The following is a 20,492-nucleotide window of genomic DNA, read 5'->3' on the forward strand; positions in this document are numbered from 1 at the left end:
ATATAATGTCTTCATTCCGTAATCAGGCGTCGGGCTAAGCACGCGTAAATCGCCTCTATTAATAGGCGTTGTAATTGCCGGTTGCATGCAGATGATTATGACAGCTCCGAGGCAGATACTCAGCACCCAGAACTTTTCAGTTCCCACAGGAACCCTTGGAACTAGCGCAAGTCCTGTGATATTTAATTCAAAAGTATCTTTTCCTGATGTCACTGACATTAATAAGCCCATTAAATAAAGCACTTAAGGGTCGTTAAAAGGCCAGCATTAAAAAATGCAGGCCCACACTCATTAATATTCCTCCAGGGCTTGAATAAAGAATGGTTTAAATTTACCCAATGAGACAGACTGACCTCTGGCAGTCCTTGAACTAGTTGGGAATGACTTTTGGCCCTTACTTTTGATAGTGGGACAACCAAAGTTGGCCAGCACACGCCGCATAATCGCCCAATCATTCCCACTAAGAATTTCGTAATGGATTTCCTGGCTTGCAGTTTATTTCTAGACCGCAAGAAAGCCGAGAAACCTTTAGAATTCGGTGGAAATTGCAGCAATTTGTAAATCGAATCCAGTGTTCCTTAGGCTTCTAGTGAAATGTTCCCTCAGTATTTTCCCCACTCAGATAGATCGAATGGGAATCCAATCTGGAACAATCGCCGAATTACGCCCCATTACACCTTATTTAGTAATAATGCGCATAGCCCCACTCCTGGAACATTTCCGCACCTACGAAAGTGTATTTATTCACATAAGCCTCATGCTAGGAGGATGTAGTTGTTTTCTCACTCTCATGATTTCCACATCAGTGATTTTGCCTATCCTAACTATTTACTTTTCTCAATAACAAGCTTAGTTTGCTGAAATCCCTGCTAATAGGATTAATAGACCATTATTAGCACGACAATATGTTGGGAATGCACATTAAAACAAATTCCACAACATATAATATATTGAATAAGATAAAATAAATACACGCTTCTCGGTGACCGATTACTAAATACGTAGCACAAGCCTGGAAAAGAGTCTGGGAAAACCCAGAAGTTATATTAAAGTACCCAGCTGTTAAAGAGGTGGATGCCCCACCCAGTCATTATTTTTTCCCCGCCATTCAGTGCAGTTCAGTGAGGAGGAAGGACGGCGAGCATACGGAAAAGCTGAAGACGACGAAAATGTTGAACGCACTTTTTCCATTTGGTTTGCCGTCAGCATAAATAAATAAGAGTGTGCGAGTGTATCCTGGCCGGCTTTTAGCGCTGTTTCAGCTTGTTGCCCGCTTTAAGGCGCTTTCAGGATCTTTACACTTTTCCCCTCACGTTTCCCGTCTCTAGCAACATCGTTCTGTGTTCGTTGTCATCATGACTTTGTTCGGGAAACGCACTTCACCTTAGCTTCTATTATATGCATGGTGCGTGTGAAAGTCGGAACGAGAAATGCTTTCTACTCCTTCCGCAAAAAAAGACGGGTCAAAAGTAATGAACCCAAGTTCACGTACAGTCTGTCAAAAGAGTATTCTCCCCTGCTCCACAAGTACCTGCTAATTAGCTCTCGACGAGAGTAAGTGGTAATCATGTAAGTCAACAATTGAACGAGAAATTTCATTAGGGCAGTGCGAGTATCTCAAGTGCCCAACAGCCAAGCTGCCTTCTCGATTGCGTCACTTTCAGCACTCCGCGCCCGCTTGGACCAATCCATTAGCAGTCGTTGGAAAATCACATAATGCATGTAAACGATAATGAAAATGACATTAGTCCAGGCCACACGAAAAACGAGGGAGCCGGCGACAACAAAAACAACAGACTACACCTGAGATTCGCATACATTTCGCATTCCCAAGGGGATAAAATAAAGTTGAACGGGAAGGGAAGGCGGGGTTGGAGTGACGAACTTTGAATACCCTTCAAAAGCTTGTACCGTTCTTAAATCAAGTGAAAATGGTTCTCAAAAGTATCAAAACAAGAAAAAGACTAGAAGGAAAATCCTCTTTGAAAGAGTGAACTTTGAAAACAAACACTTTTGCGAAAGTCAAGGAGAATCGTTCTCAAATCGAGTGAAGTTTATTCTCAAATCCATGGAAACATTAATGCAGATAATGCTTAAACGAGAAATTGGCGAGTAATATGAAACCGGAATAATGGAAAAATGGTAAACGCCCCTCACAGGATATGAAAATAAACAAGCCAGCGAACGAGAAAACGTAATTAATGAAATTAAGCTGACAAACTGCGAGCGAGTGAGCGTGCCGCAAGGGAATGAGGATACATGTATCTATATGGAAATGGAGCTATATGGATTGGTTTAGGTGGGCCGTCAACGCAAATCGCATTAAGTTTCCCAGGTCCTTTCTGCACAGCCACTATCTATCGCCCTTCTCCGCCCTCTGAAGTGGTAATCGATTCGCACCTGAGCTGATGTGGGCGTGGCCCTGCCTTTGTCAGCTCGGACAGGCCGCCGACCGTCGCTCATTATGCGAATTAATGTCACGCATTTCCGTTCGATATTTTCCAGCTTGTATTTAGTGTTTATCGGGGGAAAGCAACTCGGTCGGTTGTCGTTAAATTGATTAGGCAGTGCATGCAATGACACATTATTGGCAGTTTATAGTCTGTTGACCTTCACCAATAAGGCAAACACGGGCTAACATGACTGGACGTTTATCTAAAAATAAAGTACAGTGCAAAGAACATTTATGCATGGAGAATTAATAACGAGATTTTGGTAAACCCTCTTTGAATTTTAGGGTGGTGTACAGAAACTTTTGCGTTTATGTTTCCCTCTTTTTTCCCTTATCATCCGGGTGTTGCGCCAATTTATTGGATTTTCGCTTCATAACTTTAGTTTTTTGTACACTTTGATCGCGTGATACATGGCGTCGCCCAATGGGGAGAGAAATGCCCGGCCATAATATACATAAGCCCGCACAAGGTTCTGTCTCGACCGAATTCGTGGCGTGTTTGTTTGCCTTTCGCTTTCGCCGCGTCTTTCCTTCCGAGCTCTCTTTTGGCCAAAAGCTTCATTAGTGCCAATGCACCCATCACCGCAGTTTTTGTCGCCGGCAGTTGGCACCAGCGGAGCTCCGAATTGTGTTACGCGTCCATGAGGTCAAAACCAATCGATTTTTCTCGACTTTTATTTTTGCGTTCGTTTTTTATTTCGAATTCCCTGCTATTTAGTTTTTTCTTCGTTTGGCAGCACTCACGTTCTGGCGATAAAGGCGCACATGCATCGAAAGTACTTCAAAAATTTTGTTTTTTCACGGCACACGCGGCGTATGAGCAATGTGTTTTGACAAACTTGCCGCTCTTGTCACTTGAGGTGCATTTATAATTTTAACAACTGCTTTGCATAAGAGCAACTCATACTTGCTACGGGAAACCGGTCCAGTGCTATTTGTTGTGTATATTTAAAGGAAAATAAAGCCTAATTTAACTTAACTATTAAAAAATTGGTTAATAATTTACAGAACACTATCAAAATAAAAGTTCCTACAAAGAACGCTGAGGGACTATGAACTATCAGCACTCAACTGCCGCAAATTGTTGCACAAACATTTGTACAATTATTTCTGTGCTGAGCACTAACAAATAAAGACTGAGGTTTCTAGGCTTTCTTAAAAGTCTTTTCCCCACTACATCAGAACTACAAAAAATGATTAATACGTCGAACAATGTTTTTATTGAAGGAGACAATCTATGGACATGTAGAGATAAAAGGATGGCTTGATTTGATATTTTCGTGACCGTTGTCATTACATTTGTGTACGGACAAAATAATTGGATGTTTGCCTTTGTGTGGGTAGAGCAATTCAGGGCCATGACAAAAAATTCTGGTAGTAACTGAAAAGAATTCTATATATGTGAGTAAGTCGGCTCTCGTAAAACTAATCGGTAGTTAGACCAACAAGAGAATTAAAGGCAAAATCAATACCGGTCATTTTTAGAAAAGTTCCTAAAAAGGACTGTCATTAAAGAACTTCTGCTTCGAGGGCCCCAAAAGCGCATGGTGACTTATTGCTCTACTTATTCCTAAATATACCTATATAGGGGAGGGCCCAAAGATCTCGAAAATCAATAACATTTATTCCATCCCAGCACATAGTAAAAGTTTCTCAGTGTGAGCTATTTTTTTGTAGTCACATAAACCTGCTTTATAACGGCTAGACCAGAAGTTTGATCTTTTGATTAGGATTTAAGAAACTAGAGTCCGTTAACTCAAGATATTCAAAAGCATCCCCATTTTAATCACCGATGGCCTTTGCTAATGAAGATACCATTCAAGTGCCGTTGGGCGTGGAGAAATCTTCTCGGATTTTACGAGCTGGCATAAATCTTCACCAACATAGAACCATCGGAATCGACCGTCTCTAATTTCCACTACGACGCCCTCTCTGGCCACTCCCTCAAAGAAAAGGAAAACGTTCCACGGTTATAACTCATTTTCCTGCCATTTTCGCAGTCAAAACAAATGGACTTATATAAATTATATACTTTATGAGTATTTTTATGTCGGGTTCTTTTCCGCGTATAAATAAATGGATGGCAAACACAGTGCGACAGGTATTCGGACATCCGTCAACTTGTGTCTGACAGCTTGGAGACTCGCCTCCACCTCTTTCCTAACTAAATGTCTACTCTCTGTGATTTCGTCCACCAGACTATCAGAAATAGCATCATTAAAACCACATAAAACTATTGGTTGGATTGTTTATGCGTCATTATCGATAATTATCTATTTATCTATTGGCTGGCTCTGCAGTTCATTGTTTTGTTTCCCCTTCAATTATGCTATACCTTGTTGTCCCTACCAAATGGATTATTTAATTGAATTTTATTGCACACAGTAAATTGCATCATCAGGGCATGCATTTAGACATGGATAAATTACAATAAATTAGACTTGCTAAAATTTCGAGAATCAACTCAGAGGCATAGAGCTCTTCAAAATTTGTTTTTAAGTCGGCTGGGGAAAGTATCCGAACATTTACAGACAGATGGCTTTCTCAATCAGAGGGTATTCTTCGATCATCCCTCCATTGACCCCACTACCAGGCGAATGCCACCCAATCACTTTATAAACTTCCTCCCGAGGAAAAAACCGCTCCGGAGGAGAAACAAACAATGTTTTTTCATAAACGATTTTCGCCCGAGTTTGCGTCAAAGAAATTTCTGGAGGAGGAAAAGGCGAAAACGAGAAATAATGAGGCATTCCATTCCGCAGTGCCTCCTCCCGACCAGCTGGAAAAACTCAACGAGGGGCCAGCGCAATCTAATTAGACATAATAAGGCAGAAAGTCGGCGGGCAAAGGGGTCTTTCGGGTTGGGGCTGGGCCCGGCGTTCGGGATTGGGCTTGGATTGGGGCTCAGCTGAGGGCAGCAGCAGCCGCGGCAGATACGACCAAAGAGTTTGTCAGCTCGGCTCCGCAATGGCATGGCAACCGTAGGTAGTAACTGACCAACGACCCAGCCGGCGAGGCCTCAAACAGGCTCACGAGTATTGGCGATCGCAGTGCGGAGTTTTCCGGCCACGCTCTGTGCCATTAAAATATATTACAGCAGCAATTTCACTCGACTTTATTTTTGCGCTTTAGTTGCGGCAAAGCAGCGGTGGTTGCTGCTCTCCAAAGTCTGGAGTCGTCTGTATGCAGAGAACGAAACTCAGAGGCTACACGATGATCAACTCCATGAAATTCGTTAAAAATTATGGTTTGGTTTGGTTTTTTCTATTTAAAAAATTCCTTCTTGATTTTAGATAGTTACTTATTATACAATTTGTATAGTCAATGATAAAAAAGATTCTTAAGAAAGTTACCAAGCGAGCATTTTTTTCCGTGCAGTCTGCAGTCTTGGTGGTTATAACTTAATTTTTATGGTCATGAAAGTCAATTGCAGTTTGGCATTTCTTCGATGGATTTCCCCTCGTTCGCCCGTGGAATCATCGCCATCATCATCATCGTGTCTGTCGTTACGAGTCCTCTGTCTGTTACGACTAGGGATCTTTGTTGCCGGGAAGAGTCGTAACATGAACGCAGCGGAAACTGCGAGCCCAGGGAAAACTAGCACCCGGTTGGCATAGAAAACTGTGAAGCACATTTGCAAAGGTGCACTGTTCAATGAGGTGAACGTATCTTTGAGAGACTGTTACAGAGTCCAATTTTTATTACCCTGGCAACATTAATTTTATCTTTGGAACTTTATACTCAACCAAAAGCTTAAAAAAGTGGGGGGACTTACAAAATAATATTGGCATACATATTTTTGTTGCTCCCGTTTCTATGTCTTATCTCGAGCTAACCGGATTTGAGGCTAACAATTTTAACTTCTCTTGCAGAAAAATAAATGAAGTTGAGATATTTACAGCTGGCCCCAAAACACACGAATATAATTAGCATACCCTTGAACTCCAAGAGTACTTAAAAGCTGCCCTCGTTGATTTTCAGAAACCCACACTCATTGCGGTATTCAGATCGTTACCAAACCAAACCAAACGTGTGTCGCACTTCATGTTGCCTTTTGGGGCACAACTTCAATTGGCGAATTGAAAACTCATAAAAATTCTCACGTTTCGCTCCAAATTTTGTAAGTCGGACAACTTTTGGGTTTTGCATAATCACCATAAGCACAACAAGTCCCACACGCCTCGCCCCAAGCGAAACCCATAACAAAGAACAGTCACAAAATGTATCTATGTGTGTGGCTGTGAAGAAAAAGAACCCCAAGAGTCATAAAGCCATATCAGAACTGTTGGCTATCGAAAGATGGCTTGCCGAAATTACTATGAGGCCGGAGTGTGATCGTTGGCGAGAATGGAAGCTTTGGAAACGTTGCCAAGCGGAGTTCGCCCAGCGGGATTAGGTTTTCTTGAAAGTCTTATCGAGTTTGCCCGCCGGCAATTCGACGGTTGTTCAGGCTGCTTCCTGTGTGCGTAGAGTGCGGATTACTGGGCACTCCAATCGGCCGACTTCTGCGCAAATCCATCATCCGGCAGTGCCCCAGAAACACACAAAACCGGTGGCGCTCTCGGTACTCCCCAGGAGACCCACGCGCCCGCCTTCCAGCCACCTTTACGATGGTGCAATGAACCCGAAACACGGGCCGCACCATCTAATAGTTTTAAATTTCGGAACTCGTGTGGACCCCCAAGGTAAGGTCCGCTAATGAATGCCTTCTGTCTTCTCCAGAAGCCGCTATTGATTTGTATTCCTCTGATCAGCACACCTTGGCGTTCGTTTTTTATTATTTTTTTTTTTACAAAAGCCAAAAAATAGCATTAAGTTTGCTTCATGGGAACTCAGTTTACGCTAGAAGCATATTATTTTATTGATATTTGCAAGTCCCTGAACAGCCCTAATGTTTCAATTCATCCGGTTTGTTTATTTTTAATATTCCCATATCATTTTGTAATCGCTTGCGTTCTCTTCGGGTGACTAAAGCTCGATCAGCCTCCAAAAGTCGTCGCACTCCCGAATATTTAATTCCGGTGGCAACCCCAAAATGCGAGCATTTTTGTATTCGTTTGTATAACGAGAACTGCAATCAAAATGACATTGGTCTTTTTGAAGCAGTCACACCCGCATCTTTTGTTGCGGGAAAGCAGAGAGGAGTGCTTGACAAACTGGAGCCCACGTAAGCACTTCCTGTGCGACATTTTGTTTGGCTAACTACGCTGAATGATAAGTAATCATGGGCTAATTGATAACAGAGACAAACAACACGCTTGCAGAATGGGAAGTACGTAGTTGCCTACGTTCTTTGGAGAAAACCGTGCCAATTACACACGGCATTGTGCAGTTTCTTTTCAAGAGTCCGAGGCTTCAGACCTTTTTCTCCGAAATGGAGCCCAATAAGAGGCAAGATACGAATATAACCCTCGAACATATTTATTTATACGACTCAACTAAAGTAGATCAAGTTTGGCAAACACAAAGTGGTTTCTTTCTATGTGAAAATATCTTAATTAAACCAATTAAAAACTCTTGTCAGAAGTGTTTAATTAATACTGATAAAGGTGCCTTGAAGAAATATATGACTCACGAAAGCTGTTCAGATTACCCGATTCACAACTGTTCTCGTGCAATGAACACATGAAAAGTATAAAACTAACAAGTGTGATTAAAACATAGTATCGTTATACTGTGTATAACAGCGACCTCCTATTGCTGAGAAAAATAGCGTTGATGAGCGTTAATCTTATTACAAAAAATTAATTACATAACATAATATAAGGAGGGATTTGTTATAACCGTATAACTTATAATAAAAATGTATCTACTGTACCCCAGATAGTATCACTGTTAATGGTGACAACATAGTTATTTAACTAAAAGACAATTAAGCTTATTAAAATTGTTTGCCACGAATTGTAAACTTTTGAGGCATGTACGGCCAAAAAATAGACAGTGATTTTTTGTACCACATTTATTTCAGTGTAACCCCCAAATTATAAAATATCTTAAAAGCGCCATCTGCTGTTACGAGTTTTTCTTAAAAAGACGCTAAGAGGGCGCTGCCAAAAATGTTTCAAGGCGTTACCAACAGGTGTCGCAATGGAAATTCGACTGTGTAGATAACAGGTCTATCTACATTTTGTCATGTAAACTAATTGTATACTATTGGAAAGCATATTAACATTTATTCAGAATGTTGTGTTCATTGGGAGACATTTCCGATCCCATAATGTATATATATATATCTGATCAGCATCAACAGCCGAATCAAACTAGCTATCCGTTCGCCTATCTCTCCGTTTATATGTAAATTGGCCTATCATTTTTAACGTTATTAATATAAAACTTTCTCGAAAGTTACATTTTTAGAAATTTATTGGGGGTTACACATCGATATCATGTAGTATATAATCGACTAAATTATAGTGTGATAGGAACCAGTAACATACGCCTCTTAGGTTTTCTTGAAAATACCTATGATTTTAAATGCATTTTTTTTGTTTTACCTGTAATATATTCACATTTTAAACACCCTTACAAAAGTAAGACAAAACTTTGTTAAAGTTGAAATGATCTTCTTTAATGATCTATCTTGCCTAAAATAAATACGAATATAACCAAATTTTTTCTCTATTCCTTGCAGCTACAACATGCGTTTCGAGCCTTTGGGCCAGAAAATGTTCACCCGGCGCAACTGGCTGCTGCGCTGCAGCATTCTGATCAACGTGGCGGTGATCCTGTACATCGGCAGTCAGTTGATGATCGGCGGCGGCAACAACTTCACGAATGGCGGCGGTTTCCTGCTGCAGGACCAACAACAGGTGGCGATGATGCAGGTGGGCTCCGCCGCGTCTGCGGCTCAGGTGCAGCCCCAGCAGCCTCCTCAGCCGCCCACGCCCAAGAACCAGAACGTAAGTGATGTTTAGAAAAGATATTTAACTGATTTTTCACTAACCTGAAGTATCCCCTTCAGCCGGTGGCCGAGATCTTCGAGTCGGAGGAGAAGCAGCTGGTCAACTCCAATGCAGACTCTCCAGCAGCAGCGCCCCAGGCGGCAGAAGGAGCTCCACAGCTAGGAAATGACAGTGGTGGGGCTGCCGCTGTTCTCAGCGATCCCTCCCAGGTGGTCGGAAACATTGGAGCCAACGGCAATGCCGAGGCGAACAACACCCAATCCGAAGGTGGCTACATAGTCACGGGCGACGAAAAGGAGCTGGAGGAGCGGGTGCGATCGCTGATCAACTGCTTCGACCACGACTACCACCAGCAGACGTTGCAGCGCGGCGATTTCTGGGTGCTCCAGAACTATGTGCGGGCGGAACACGGGGACATCAAGTGCCACGAGTCCATTACCTACACGACGCATGCGGACTACACGTTCCTGGACAACCTTATTCCGCTGCTGGAGCGCTGGAACGCCCCGGTGAGCATCGCCATGCACGCGCCCGGTACGGATTTCCAGCCCACGCTGGACTCCATCCGCTACCTGAGGGACTGCCTGCCCGGCAGCCACCTAGTGCGAGCCTACACCACCTTCCACATCTACTTCGGCACCAAGCACATCCCCAAGTCGGTGCCCAAGCCGCACGAGGTTTTCAAGACGGGCTATAACTGCACACTTCCACCGCCGTACTTCAACGTGAGCTCGGGCCATCTGTACAAGGCGCAGAAGAAGCTCCTGTATCCGGTGAATGTGGGCCGGAACATTGCGCGCGACTCGGCGCTCACCCACTTTATTCTGGCCTCGGACATTGAGTTGTATCCGAACCCGGGTCTTGTCAAGAAATTCCTCGAGATGATTGCCCGCAACGAGCAGTACTTGAGGCGCAAAGCTCCCAGGTGAGAGCCAGTAATGCAATGGTCTCTTATGTATCAACCCTATCTTGTATTTTTCTTCAATTCAAGGGTATTCCCATTGGCCATCTTCGAGGTGGAGGAGAACTCCCCGGTGCCCCATGACAAGACCGAACTTCAGGAGTTCCTGCGCACAGGCAAGGCCATACCCTTCCATAAAAGGGTCTGCGCCAGCTGCCACGGAGTGCCCAAGTCCAAGGAGTGGATGTCCGCCAACGAGACGGACGAACTCAGTGTGTTTCATATAGGTACGGGAAATACACCTACATTGACCCTTAAAATTTTGATTAATTCATTTATGGGTTCGCAGGAAAACGAACTGGTTACTATGTGCATTGGGAGCCCATCTATATTGGAACCCATGCCGATCCGCACTACGATGAGAGACTCAGCTGGGAGGGTAAGAGCGACAAGATGCCTCAGGTGAGTTCTATACCATTATTGATAGAAGAAAATAATAAATTAAGTTGTATTTTCAGGGCTATGCGCTCTGCGTAATGGACTACGAGTTCCACATACTGGACAACGCATTTCTGGTCCACAAACCGGGCATCAAAGTGCTGAAAAAGGACAACCGCCGGGCCATGTTGTCCGGCAAGACGAACCAGCTGATACGAAAGATCATTTATCCTGAACTGAAGATCATGTACGGCATGCGCAAGGGATGCGCGATATAGTAACTAATTCTGAAACCGAGCTGAGCTGAGTCCCGATCGAACGGGAAGGAGGCCAAGGCGAAAAGACTACAACCAACTTCACTATTACTATTTGCAGTGCTATAGATCGGGGGCGTTTACTCTACCGATGCCCATTGCCCCTATAGCATTGGATGCGCACTGCAAGTGTGTGTTTTACAATTAGCTAGAGACTTAGGCCTAGGACTAATAGAGCATTACTTAGTTAGGCTTAGCTTTAGGGTCGGTCGTGGGCCCATTGGGTTTTTCCGCGTTCTGGGTTATCTTTTTCTACTCTGCAAAGCCTTGAGAGCATGGCTTAAATAGATTTAACGTAGTTAAACCTGGCTTTTAGGTATCATGCTGTACTCCATTTACCATTTACCATTGAGCTGGAAACAGCAGCCAATTAACCAGAGGGTCCTTGACGAAAATTGCTCCTAGAATTGATCCACTTCCATGAACTTTCTGTAAATATAAACACCCTTGGCGAGACTTATTGAACCTCCTTCTGTCCGGCTACAACAACTTGAGATCTAGGGATTTCCATCACTCATAGGCAGTCATTATCAGTTATTCTAGCCTAGGCCATTAACTTAAGTTTATCGTTATTTAGCTGAATTTTTCATTTGTATCCATTCACAAGTTGAAGCTAGTTTTTCTTTTCAAAATACTCAACAGAGAAATTGAGAGCAACATTATTTTTGTATTACCAGGAAGTTAATTCCTAATTGACGTAGACAAAACCACAGTCTTTCCACTTTGTGTTTTTGTACTTGCACAGTAGGGCCATAGATTAAACGATGTTTTCTTGGGCAATGTAGACTTACTGCAAAGACCAAAACCTAGATTATACCGATACCGGGCCAAAACAATTCCAACGTTAAATATTTGACTTGAATAGCAGAGTAGGAATCATTGAATTGAATTAATAGACTTTGAGAGTTAAATCGCAATAGGTAATAATGATAAAGTTAAAAGGCTAAAGACAAGTTTTGAAACAAACACAATTACTATTAAAATTTATACCAGAAACCACACATTGAGAATTGATTTGTTCACTTACCGCTCTGACGGGTAGGCAAAAGCAAAGCAATTGATGCAGTTGAAGCTACATTCAATGAGCATAAATGCGAACCGTGATATTTGTACTAGTAAAGCGATATGGAGATGTTAAACCTAATTGATAAGAAATAAGGGACGGTCGAAAGTAATGATGATCAGAGACCCATATGCATTAACGTAAATTTAGTTTTGTATATGTTTTTTACTAGTGTTGAACATTAAGTCAAACTTGTGCACATATAAATGTTAAAAACAATATTGTGAAATCGGATTCGCGATTCGATTTTGAGTGAAATGCTGAAGGTTTTTGTTGCGTAGGCCTTATCGAAATAAAGAAATAAATGTAGCAACTAAGCGGTCGATTTTAGAGAGTTTAAACAATATTAGTACTTAGCTGAAATACAGCGGATTTTACGTATGTTGTTGAATATTTAATAAAAGTACATTTTGAAAGTGACTTGGGAACAACATACAACAATTGGTGTTTGTATTTATTTCACACTTAGCACATAAGCTCTGATTTTGGCTAGGAGCCGATCAAGTCTTAGATTTATTCGCTCAAAATTGATTTAATTACATATTTTCCATTAGTAAGACTAAAATATCACTAAACGTAATGAAAGTTGTTAAACATGTAGCTAAGAGCAGAATTAAAACCCAAATAGAATACAACAATTTGAATTAAAGAATATATTTGTATGGTGTAAAATAAAGTGTAACAGTGCCTTAGACAAAACGAAGAACATAAATTACAATTAAGAACCCCTAATCAGCAGCTGAAAATACCCTGAGTTTACTTTTGAATTGGCAACAGTATGTGTTCAGAAAAATAAGAAAAACGCATACAGCATATTTTTGTATGTACATAAATATAACAAAAAAAGATAACCTATTAAACAAATTTTGTACATAAATAGGAAATCAAAATGGATTATTTTTTATAACTTTGAGTCGATGTCAAAATTCCTATTAAATGAGTCTTCTAATGATTTATTGCCTGCCAATTGTTTGATTCCTTTTGCTTAACGAAGAACACTAGTAGTATCTTATTTATCTCATTTCATAGAGGTCTACACCTAATTTGACCAGAAAGAAGACCTTGATTGTAACATTTTGACTTACACATATTGCAAAAACGCCTCATATGTCTAAATATAACTTTTGTAATAAGTAGTTAAGTGCAAATCTGCTGAGCATGGACTACTAGTTAACTCTAAGAAAAGCTACACAAAACTGATAAAATAAAAGTGAATATTAAAAAAATCGAAAAGAGTATTCCTTTCGGTAGGCGCTTATCTTCAGTGTCTGCCAAATTCTTTTCTGAAATCTTTACAAGTATTTTTTCAGCTTTAAACTTGTTTTGCGGCTCCATGACATTTGCTATGCATCTTTCGTCATTACTTAATTTAAGCTTTGATTCTTTAAAAATCCCCACCGCTTAACTTAAGGCCTAATACCAAGATCATTGTCAGATTGTCGTGATTGGTACGGCCTCATGGGCGCAGTCGGCCTTGACTTTAGGTTGGATTTTCAGGTTTTTTTCGATTTTTGGCTGACTGTTCAACGAAAACAAAAGTGCGAAATATGGAAATCAAATCAAACATAAATTAAATACAGTCTTCGTCTTTCGTTCGTCTGATTAATATTTAAAACAGTTGCTAGCTGAAACCTGAAGCAGAACCTGCTAGGATGGCGAACTGAATCATTTCCAGCGAAAGGAAGCTTTTTCGGATGAATTTTGAAGCCATCTGATGGGCTTACGTTTATTCGTTATTTATTAACATGCTTGTTTTTATTGCAACTGAGGCTGAGATTACGACGCCGACGGCCAAAAGCTGTTGCGAATCACCAACAGGTAGAGGAAGATCACCAAGCTCCGGCGACGACTCGGCTCGCTGCGGTGATGATGATGATCATCATCGCGAAGAGCTTCAGCTTCGTATGTGATGTTACCAGTTAATATCTGCGTTGTGTTTCTAGCGCAAAACAGTCGAAATTGTCAGCTCGTTGGCAGAGCATCGCAGTAGCTCTCCTTAGTTTAACTTTTAGTGCCCACTGGGACCCCACTTGGATCCACAAACCTCCCGAGGACTACACAAACAGTTAATATGGCTAAAATATTGATCAGTGCTTTCTTGTGCGTTGCCATGTTTGGCTCGATGGGTTAGTATTCCACAGCTTTATACCATTTTATTGCCAAAACGAATGACTTTGGCAGCGAACTTTTCCATATTCCAAATCTGCTGCGGGTGACAGAAATTAATATTTGCATACGTCAAACCCAAGTAGAAGATTCATCAAGTTAGTAAAGCGATCTTGAACAAATAGTAAATGATTTTATAATATGTTGACATACAATATTGACTATTTGTGGTATTGAGATGTCCAAACCAAACCTTTAAAGTAATGACACATTTGTTTATAGTGTATTGGTGTGCAAGTTCCTTATTTGACTAAGGCGAGTCTCACATTTGATTCGCACACTCTGCAATTACTCAGTTGGGCGAGGTGCATTGCAATTTTGTAATTGAGGTGATCTTGCAATATTCATCGGCTTGTCGCTGTCCCGGCTTACACCTATCTTACAATACCAGGAACTCACACGAGTCTTCAACACAAGTTTTAGCATAAAGGTGGAGAAAAAACCTCTTTAAATTCCAGTAATTATTGCGAACGTAAAAACGATTCGCTGGAGTAATGCTAATATTTAAAAGCACACCGAAATTTCATTATTATTTCAAGGTCGGCAGGCCACATTTTCAGAAATTTAATTCACACGCCGGAGCTGGCAGAAAGAAATGACTATTGCATAACCTTTGGCTGGCGCTGCCGTTGGCGCATTGGTCCATTGTGTGATCTCGTCGACGCCGCGAAACGAGTTTATAAGATATATCTGGCGGATAGCGGTCAGACATGTTAGGGGGCTGGGACTGGGACTGGAAGCGACAGATCGATCTCGGTGCGTGTACAGCCGGTTGTGGTGACCTTTAAGCGTCTTTGCGCCTCGCGGCTCTTTGAATTTGGTTCATCCTCACAGTGACAGGTTTCAATGAAAAAGATTGTCGGGAAATAGACGAAAGTGACAGTTTAGTCGCGTGGGAAACTATTTAGTTGGTTAGTTGACTGATACTATTAGAGTTTGGTAGCTGCACCACAAAAGAAGTCGCAAGAACTTTTCATCAAAACTATAGTGCATCACAATGGAACATATATTGCTATGCGATAATATTTTAAAAGTAATGACTATAAGAAAGTTTTAATTGCAAACATTTAATTACAAATATGGGATATATAGATTTTTAAGTCTATCATGATTTTATTTTACTGGCTAGCCACCAGGGTGATTAGAGGTGATAAGTTTTAGTACAATCACCGTTTGTAGAGCCACTTACATTTTCAGTATTGAGTAGATAGTAAGCGGTTTATTTATAATAACACCTTACACCTTAAGAACCTTTAAATACTTTATCAGATATGTTATATTTTTAAACACATAATTTCCTAATATTACACTGAAAAGAAACAAAGCTAAATACGGCCCTCTGCTGGTATCGACTTAGCTGCTTTTCTTAATTACCTAATCTCTTTTTGTAAAATCTCCTAATATTGCACTCTAACATCCCCTTAATGTCCAATTCCTCCTATACATGTACCCAAATTTCAAATATCTTAAAGTAAACAATCCAACTCCCTTGGACATTTTATGAAAACTATATACTATATTACATGAAACGTTTTCGCGCAAACTAATGAAAATTTCGAAGTAACATCCGTGGGTTGAACGACCGGGGTGTGTTACCATAATTCATTAAAATTTCATTACCCGAGTATGTGCATGTAATACCGCGGGAATCCATTGTCAAGTGGAATGTTGCCCCCACGTGGCGAGTCCCACGATCTGTTCGATCATAAAGTACGTACAATGTATCAAATAGCTAAAGAAAAACATATTAAGGGGCAGCTTCTCATCATAAATCATTAGAGGTAAGCTCGCCACCCCTGTTCCGTTGATCGACATTAACCGCCGTCTGCTATCTCTTCCAGCCGCCGCCGTCGCCGGAGGATGCCGGGAGGCGAATGGAACCGCTCCGGTGTCGGGATCCTGCGACGCCTACATCGAGTGCAAGAACGGCGTGGCCGAGGAGAAGCTGTGCCCCGACGGCCTGCTCTACAACGAGAAGTCGACGGGCTATCCCTGCGGCTATCCCATCGACGTGGAGTGCACCCAGGCTCAGAGTCGTCTGCAGGCTGCCCAGCCCACGGAGGATTGCCCCCACCAGTTCGGCTACTACCGCATGGGCGATGCCAGCCACTGTGGTCAGTTCATGAACTGCGCCGCCGGCAAGGGATTCGTCTTTGACTGCCCCGAGGGTCTGGCCTGGAACCCGGCCACCTACAAGTGCGACTGGCCCGACCAGGTCGAGGACTGCGATGCCGAGGCCTTCCTGGGATTCCGCTGCCCGGCACTGGCTCCCAAATCCGAGCTGCTGGGCGAGCAGGAGCAGGACTACACCTTCCATCCGTCGCCGGACAACTGCCAGGTGTACTTCGTCTGCATCGAGGGACGTCCCCGGCGCATCGGTTGTGGCGAGGATCAGGCCTTCAACCAGGAGCTGAACCAGTGCGACGACATCGACAACGTGCCCAACTGCAGCAGTGCCATCCGGGAGAAGGGCGCCCAGATCAAGGCCGCTCGTCTGCATGCCAAGAAGCACTAATTACTAAAAACCAAGAACCAAGTCAGAAGGAAGCCACAGTCCATGGCCATTTGGCATTAAGTTGCTCGAGTTTTCTAGTCTGTAGTTAAAGATTTTTGGCAAACTGATTGTTGACATTTTGCTCGTCGAAATAAAAAAATGAAAAAAAATAAAAACAAGCTTTTGTATAACTAGCCACCGAACTTTGTTGCTAAGATAGAGATCTCACTTACTTATGATACTGATTATTTACTTACAGTTCTCGGATCACCGGAGTGCCCCTCGCCCAATGGTCGATTCGCATCGGGGGAGCAGTGCGATGCGTATACAGAGTGCCAGGACGGAGTGGCCGTGGAGAAGCTGTGTCCGGATGGACTGCTGTTCCACCAGCGCACCAAGGCGACCGGCGAGTGCACATACGCCCCGTACTCCACCTGCAAGGAGCGGGCTCGCCTGCAGCCCGCCAACGGAACGGATGAGTGCCCGCGTCAGTTCGGCTTCTATCCAAATGGAGACGAGACCAAGTGCGGAGTGTACCGCAACTGCGCCCACGGAGTGGCCAGCCTGACCAAGTGCCCCGAGGGACTGGCTTTCAACGAGGAGACCTACCAGTGCGACTGGCCCGATCTGGTGGCCCACTGCAATGCCGAGGCCTACCTGGGCTTCAACTGCCCCGCCGCCGACGCCCTCGATGGCACCGCACCCGAGGTGGACGTCAGTCCGGAGGGGGAACTGCGCTACTACCGCCACCCGCAGACCTGCAAGAAGTACTTCGTCTGCGTCAACGGACATCCGCGTCTCTACAACTGCGGCAAGTACCTGGCCTTCAACTCGCAGTCGAAGCTGTGCGACTTCTACAACAAGGTGCCCGAGTGCTACGCCCTGCTCAAGGAGAAGCAGCGCCTGAAGGCCGAGAAGCTGGGTCCCCAGGCGGCCCAGACCGAGGCCTAGGCCCTTGGAGCATCCAGTGGCATCCAATCGCAGAGGCTGCATAGATATACACTTCCTGTGCAATGATTATTATCTTGTAAATATGTATCTGCTTGTTGTTTATGCATTGCAATAAATAAGTAATCTATATAAAATTAAAAACTACTTTATTGTTGATGTAGAAACTTGGATTGCCGGCAGCAGCTTCTTTTCAAAAGAAAATTCTTTAGCTACAGGCTATTTAAATTTCCTGGTAAAATATAAAATCGCTCTGTACTGGATATTTTGTAGAACTTAAAAAATTGTCCAACAAGGAAAACAAATTAAATTAAAGTTTGTGATAAAAAATATAATAATAGACTTTGTGAAGTGAACGAAGGTCGGGAATACAGGACCATTTGGAGATTAACATAAAAATAAGCAGAAAGGTATTATTAAATAAGGGATACTAGGGAAAGTTACTTCCTACCCGTTATGTTTCTAAAAATAAATCAAATCTTTAGTGGTTTTTAGCTTGTAATTTATTATCAGTTTCAGATTTTCAGTTTTTGGAATTTGGTGTGTTAGTATTTGGTAATAGTTAGCTTATTAGTAATTGGTAGATTAATTAAACTTATAGTTATATTACATAAGTAAGATGGCAAACCACTTCCACACTTTTAAACATTACTTCGTGAACTTATATGCACGCTCCTTCATTTCATTCAATTTATAATTTTTTTTTACAACGTTTTCATTTCTTAAAAAAATACCTTTTTAAAAACAATTCCAATCTGAAGTTAATGTTCGGTTTTTGGAAATCATTTAAGCTCGAATTTGTGTTGTTGATTAAAACATTTATTCTGCTTTTATCACTAAGTAACCAATTAGTATGGGTTCAGAATTTTTAGGGCTGCTTAAAACTAAATTCCTCATTCATCCTTTGGGTTCCGACCGCTTCAGCTTTCCTCTGATTCGTTTCTTCTTTGGCTATAAAAATTAAATTACATATAGGTTTTGTTTTTTGAACTTTGCACTATTCTGTTGTAGATGTTTTTGCTGTTGTGTGAGTATCAGTTTCTTCATACATTAAATTACAACAAATAATTGGTAGTTAAGTTTAGTATTATATTTGGTTTTACAAATTTTTCTTTCACTTCGATTCACATCATTTCTTTTTGCTTTGTGGTGCTTGGCTAAGGCGACTTTTGTTTGGTTGTTTTTACTTTGTTTTTGTTGTCTTTACATTTGCAATATATTTAACTTTTGTATCCGCTTTCATGCTTTCCGCGTTCTTTTACATATACAGAAATAAACAACTGGCACTGAATGGAAACAAAAAAAATGATATTTCGACAGGAAAAAAATGCAGAAAAAATCAATGATTTCTTTAGTCGTTTTAAAATTTGTGCTAGAAATTCGGCTATTAAAATTATTTAAGTTCATACACACACTTGAGAAAAAGTACACATCTTTTCATTTCATTGTTTTTGTTACATTTTGGTTTTCATTTAAACATATTCAGTCTTTCAGCTTTTAACATAAATAAATTAATTAAATTAATTTATTTAATTACATTTAAAAACATCATGTTGGTTGTTGCCTGTAAATAATTTTGAGTTCTATTGCATTTATGTGGTAATTTTCTGTTGTCTGCCCATCGTTGCTTGGTTCTTAAATTTATAGCCAAAAGTTGTTTCAAAAAATTTTGAAGAAATTTCCATCCTTAGTCAAAGTTTGTTGTAGAAGCCAAAAGATTTGCTTGTATGCTGCTGCCTTCCTTAACTTAATTCTACATACCTTTTGTGTATTTATCATTTACATTTAATTGTATTAATTATTTGTTTTGTAACATAGTTTTTCAACTAGTCCTCTCATTCACTTTTGCGCGCTTTCATAGGTTTTACTCATAAATTGGTTTAGTTTCTGTTTTCCCATGCGATTAAAAACTTTTAAAGTGGACGTAGCATCTCCTCACTTAGGGGTATTCAAAATGTATCGCTTAATTTTAATTTAGTTGGTATATAAGAAATATATAAAATTTTGTGTCTAAATTCAGTTGTTTTTAGGAGTTTTTTGTTTGAAACTAAAATATTTATTTTTTCGTGTATTAGTTAAAAATTTATCAAATACTCTCTGTTCAATTTTAATCTTCGTATTTTTGTTTTGGGTGGGGCTTACGTTATTATAGTTTATATAGTCTTTCCTTCGATCATTGCTTTTTATATACGTCAACTTAAAAGTTTTCGTCAAAATTTGTTTCGTATCGCTCATTTCTTACTGTGTAAACCGGTCTCTTGTTAAGGCATCTGCTTTTGTCACTGAAGTTTTGTTTTTTCTTTTGTTTCTAGTATTGGTTTTGCATTTTGTAGATCTGACTGCATTGGAATTTGGTTTAATTTATATTTCGAAACAAGAGTACCCAAAGTACAAACTCCGAAAGTTTACATTTGCCCAAAGTTTTTATAATTTTAGCTTTGACTCCTAAAAACAACGAAATACGGTTGTAGTCTTTATGATTAATTTTGCTGTGCCTTAAGATACAATTTTATTTTGAAAATTTACGTTCACTTTGTAATACAGTAATAGACAAAGTTTCCCTCGCTTTAGATCTTTAATTTCGTTTTAAATTTTTTAGTTTTAGATTTAATTTAGGTCTCTGAATAAACTTAAATTAATAATTTTGTGGTCTAAATTTGAATGCAGTTTACAATGCGCATTTTGTATATTTTTTGTTTTATGTGGAATATTAGTTAGTAAACGCATTAAAGCGCCATGCTGTATAAGCATTTTCTGGTAAGCTAAAAACGATTTGAAATGTAATTTTTAAAATGAAATCAATAATTAATAAAA

The 20,492-nt window shown here is 40.9% G+C and overlaps 2 protein-coding genes across 6 annotated transcripts in view; both read left to right on the plus strand.

The window, feature by feature from the left end:
- Positions 1-12,511, plus strand: part of LOC108033846 (beta-1,4-glucuronyltransferase 1) — a 36,065-nt gene extending 23,554 nt beyond the window's left edge. For all 4 annotated transcript variants that reach the window (XM_017108477.3, XM_017108479.3, XM_017108478.3 and 1 more), the window contains 5 exons: positions 9,084-9,351; positions 9,414-10,279; positions 10,346-10,542; positions 10,605-10,717; positions 10,774-12,511. In XM_017108477.3, the coding sequence (XP_016963966.1) occupies positions 9,091-9,351; positions 9,414-10,279; positions 10,346-10,542; positions 10,605-10,717; positions 10,774-10,971 (1,635 nt within the window). In that variant the 5' untranslated portion in view covers positions 9,084-9,090 and the 3' untranslated portion in view covers positions 10,972-12,511. The remainder of the gene's footprint in view (positions 1-9,083; positions 9,352-9,413; positions 10,280-10,345; positions 10,543-10,604; positions 10,718-10,773) is intronic.
- A 1,503-nt stretch (positions 12,512-14,014) lies between these two features.
- Positions 14,015-17,822, plus strand: LOC108034113 (protein obstructor-E). Of its 2 annotated transcripts, none has more exons than XM_050885190.1 (2): positions 14,015-14,196; positions 16,990-17,822. In XM_050885190.1, the coding sequence occupies exons 1-2, from the start codon at positions 14,142-14,144 to the stop codon at positions 17,679-17,681; spliced, it is 747 nt and encodes a 248-aa protein (XP_050741147.1). In that variant the 5' UTR covers positions 14,015-14,141; the 3' UTR covers positions 17,682-17,822. The 2 variants fall into 2 exon arrangements, with proteins under 2 accessions (XP_050741147.1, XP_016964380.1); XM_017108891.3 differs by lacking the exon at positions 16,990-17,822 and adding an exon at positions 16,078-16,933 and having other exon boundaries at positions 14,016-14,196.
- The last annotated feature ends 2,670 nt before the right edge of the window (positions 17,823-20,492 follow it).

Source organism: Drosophila biarmipes, chromosome 2L (genome assembly GCF_025231255.1).
Source record: "Drosophila biarmipes strain raj3 chromosome 2L, RU_DBia_V1.1, whole genome shotgun sequence".
In the NCBI taxonomy this organism is placed as follows: Eukaryota; Metazoa; Arthropoda; class Insecta; order Diptera; family Drosophilidae; genus Drosophila; species Drosophila biarmipes.

Coding starts and splice junctions, on each gene's coding strand:
- LOC108034113 (XM_050885190.1), top strand. CDS start 14,142: ATGGCTAAAATATTGATCAGTGCTTTCTTGTGCGTTGCCATGTTTGGC. Junction 14,197..16,989: donor TGCCATGTTTGGCTCGATGG/GTTAGTATTCCA, acceptor ATTTACTTACAG/TTCTCGGATCACCGGAGTGC.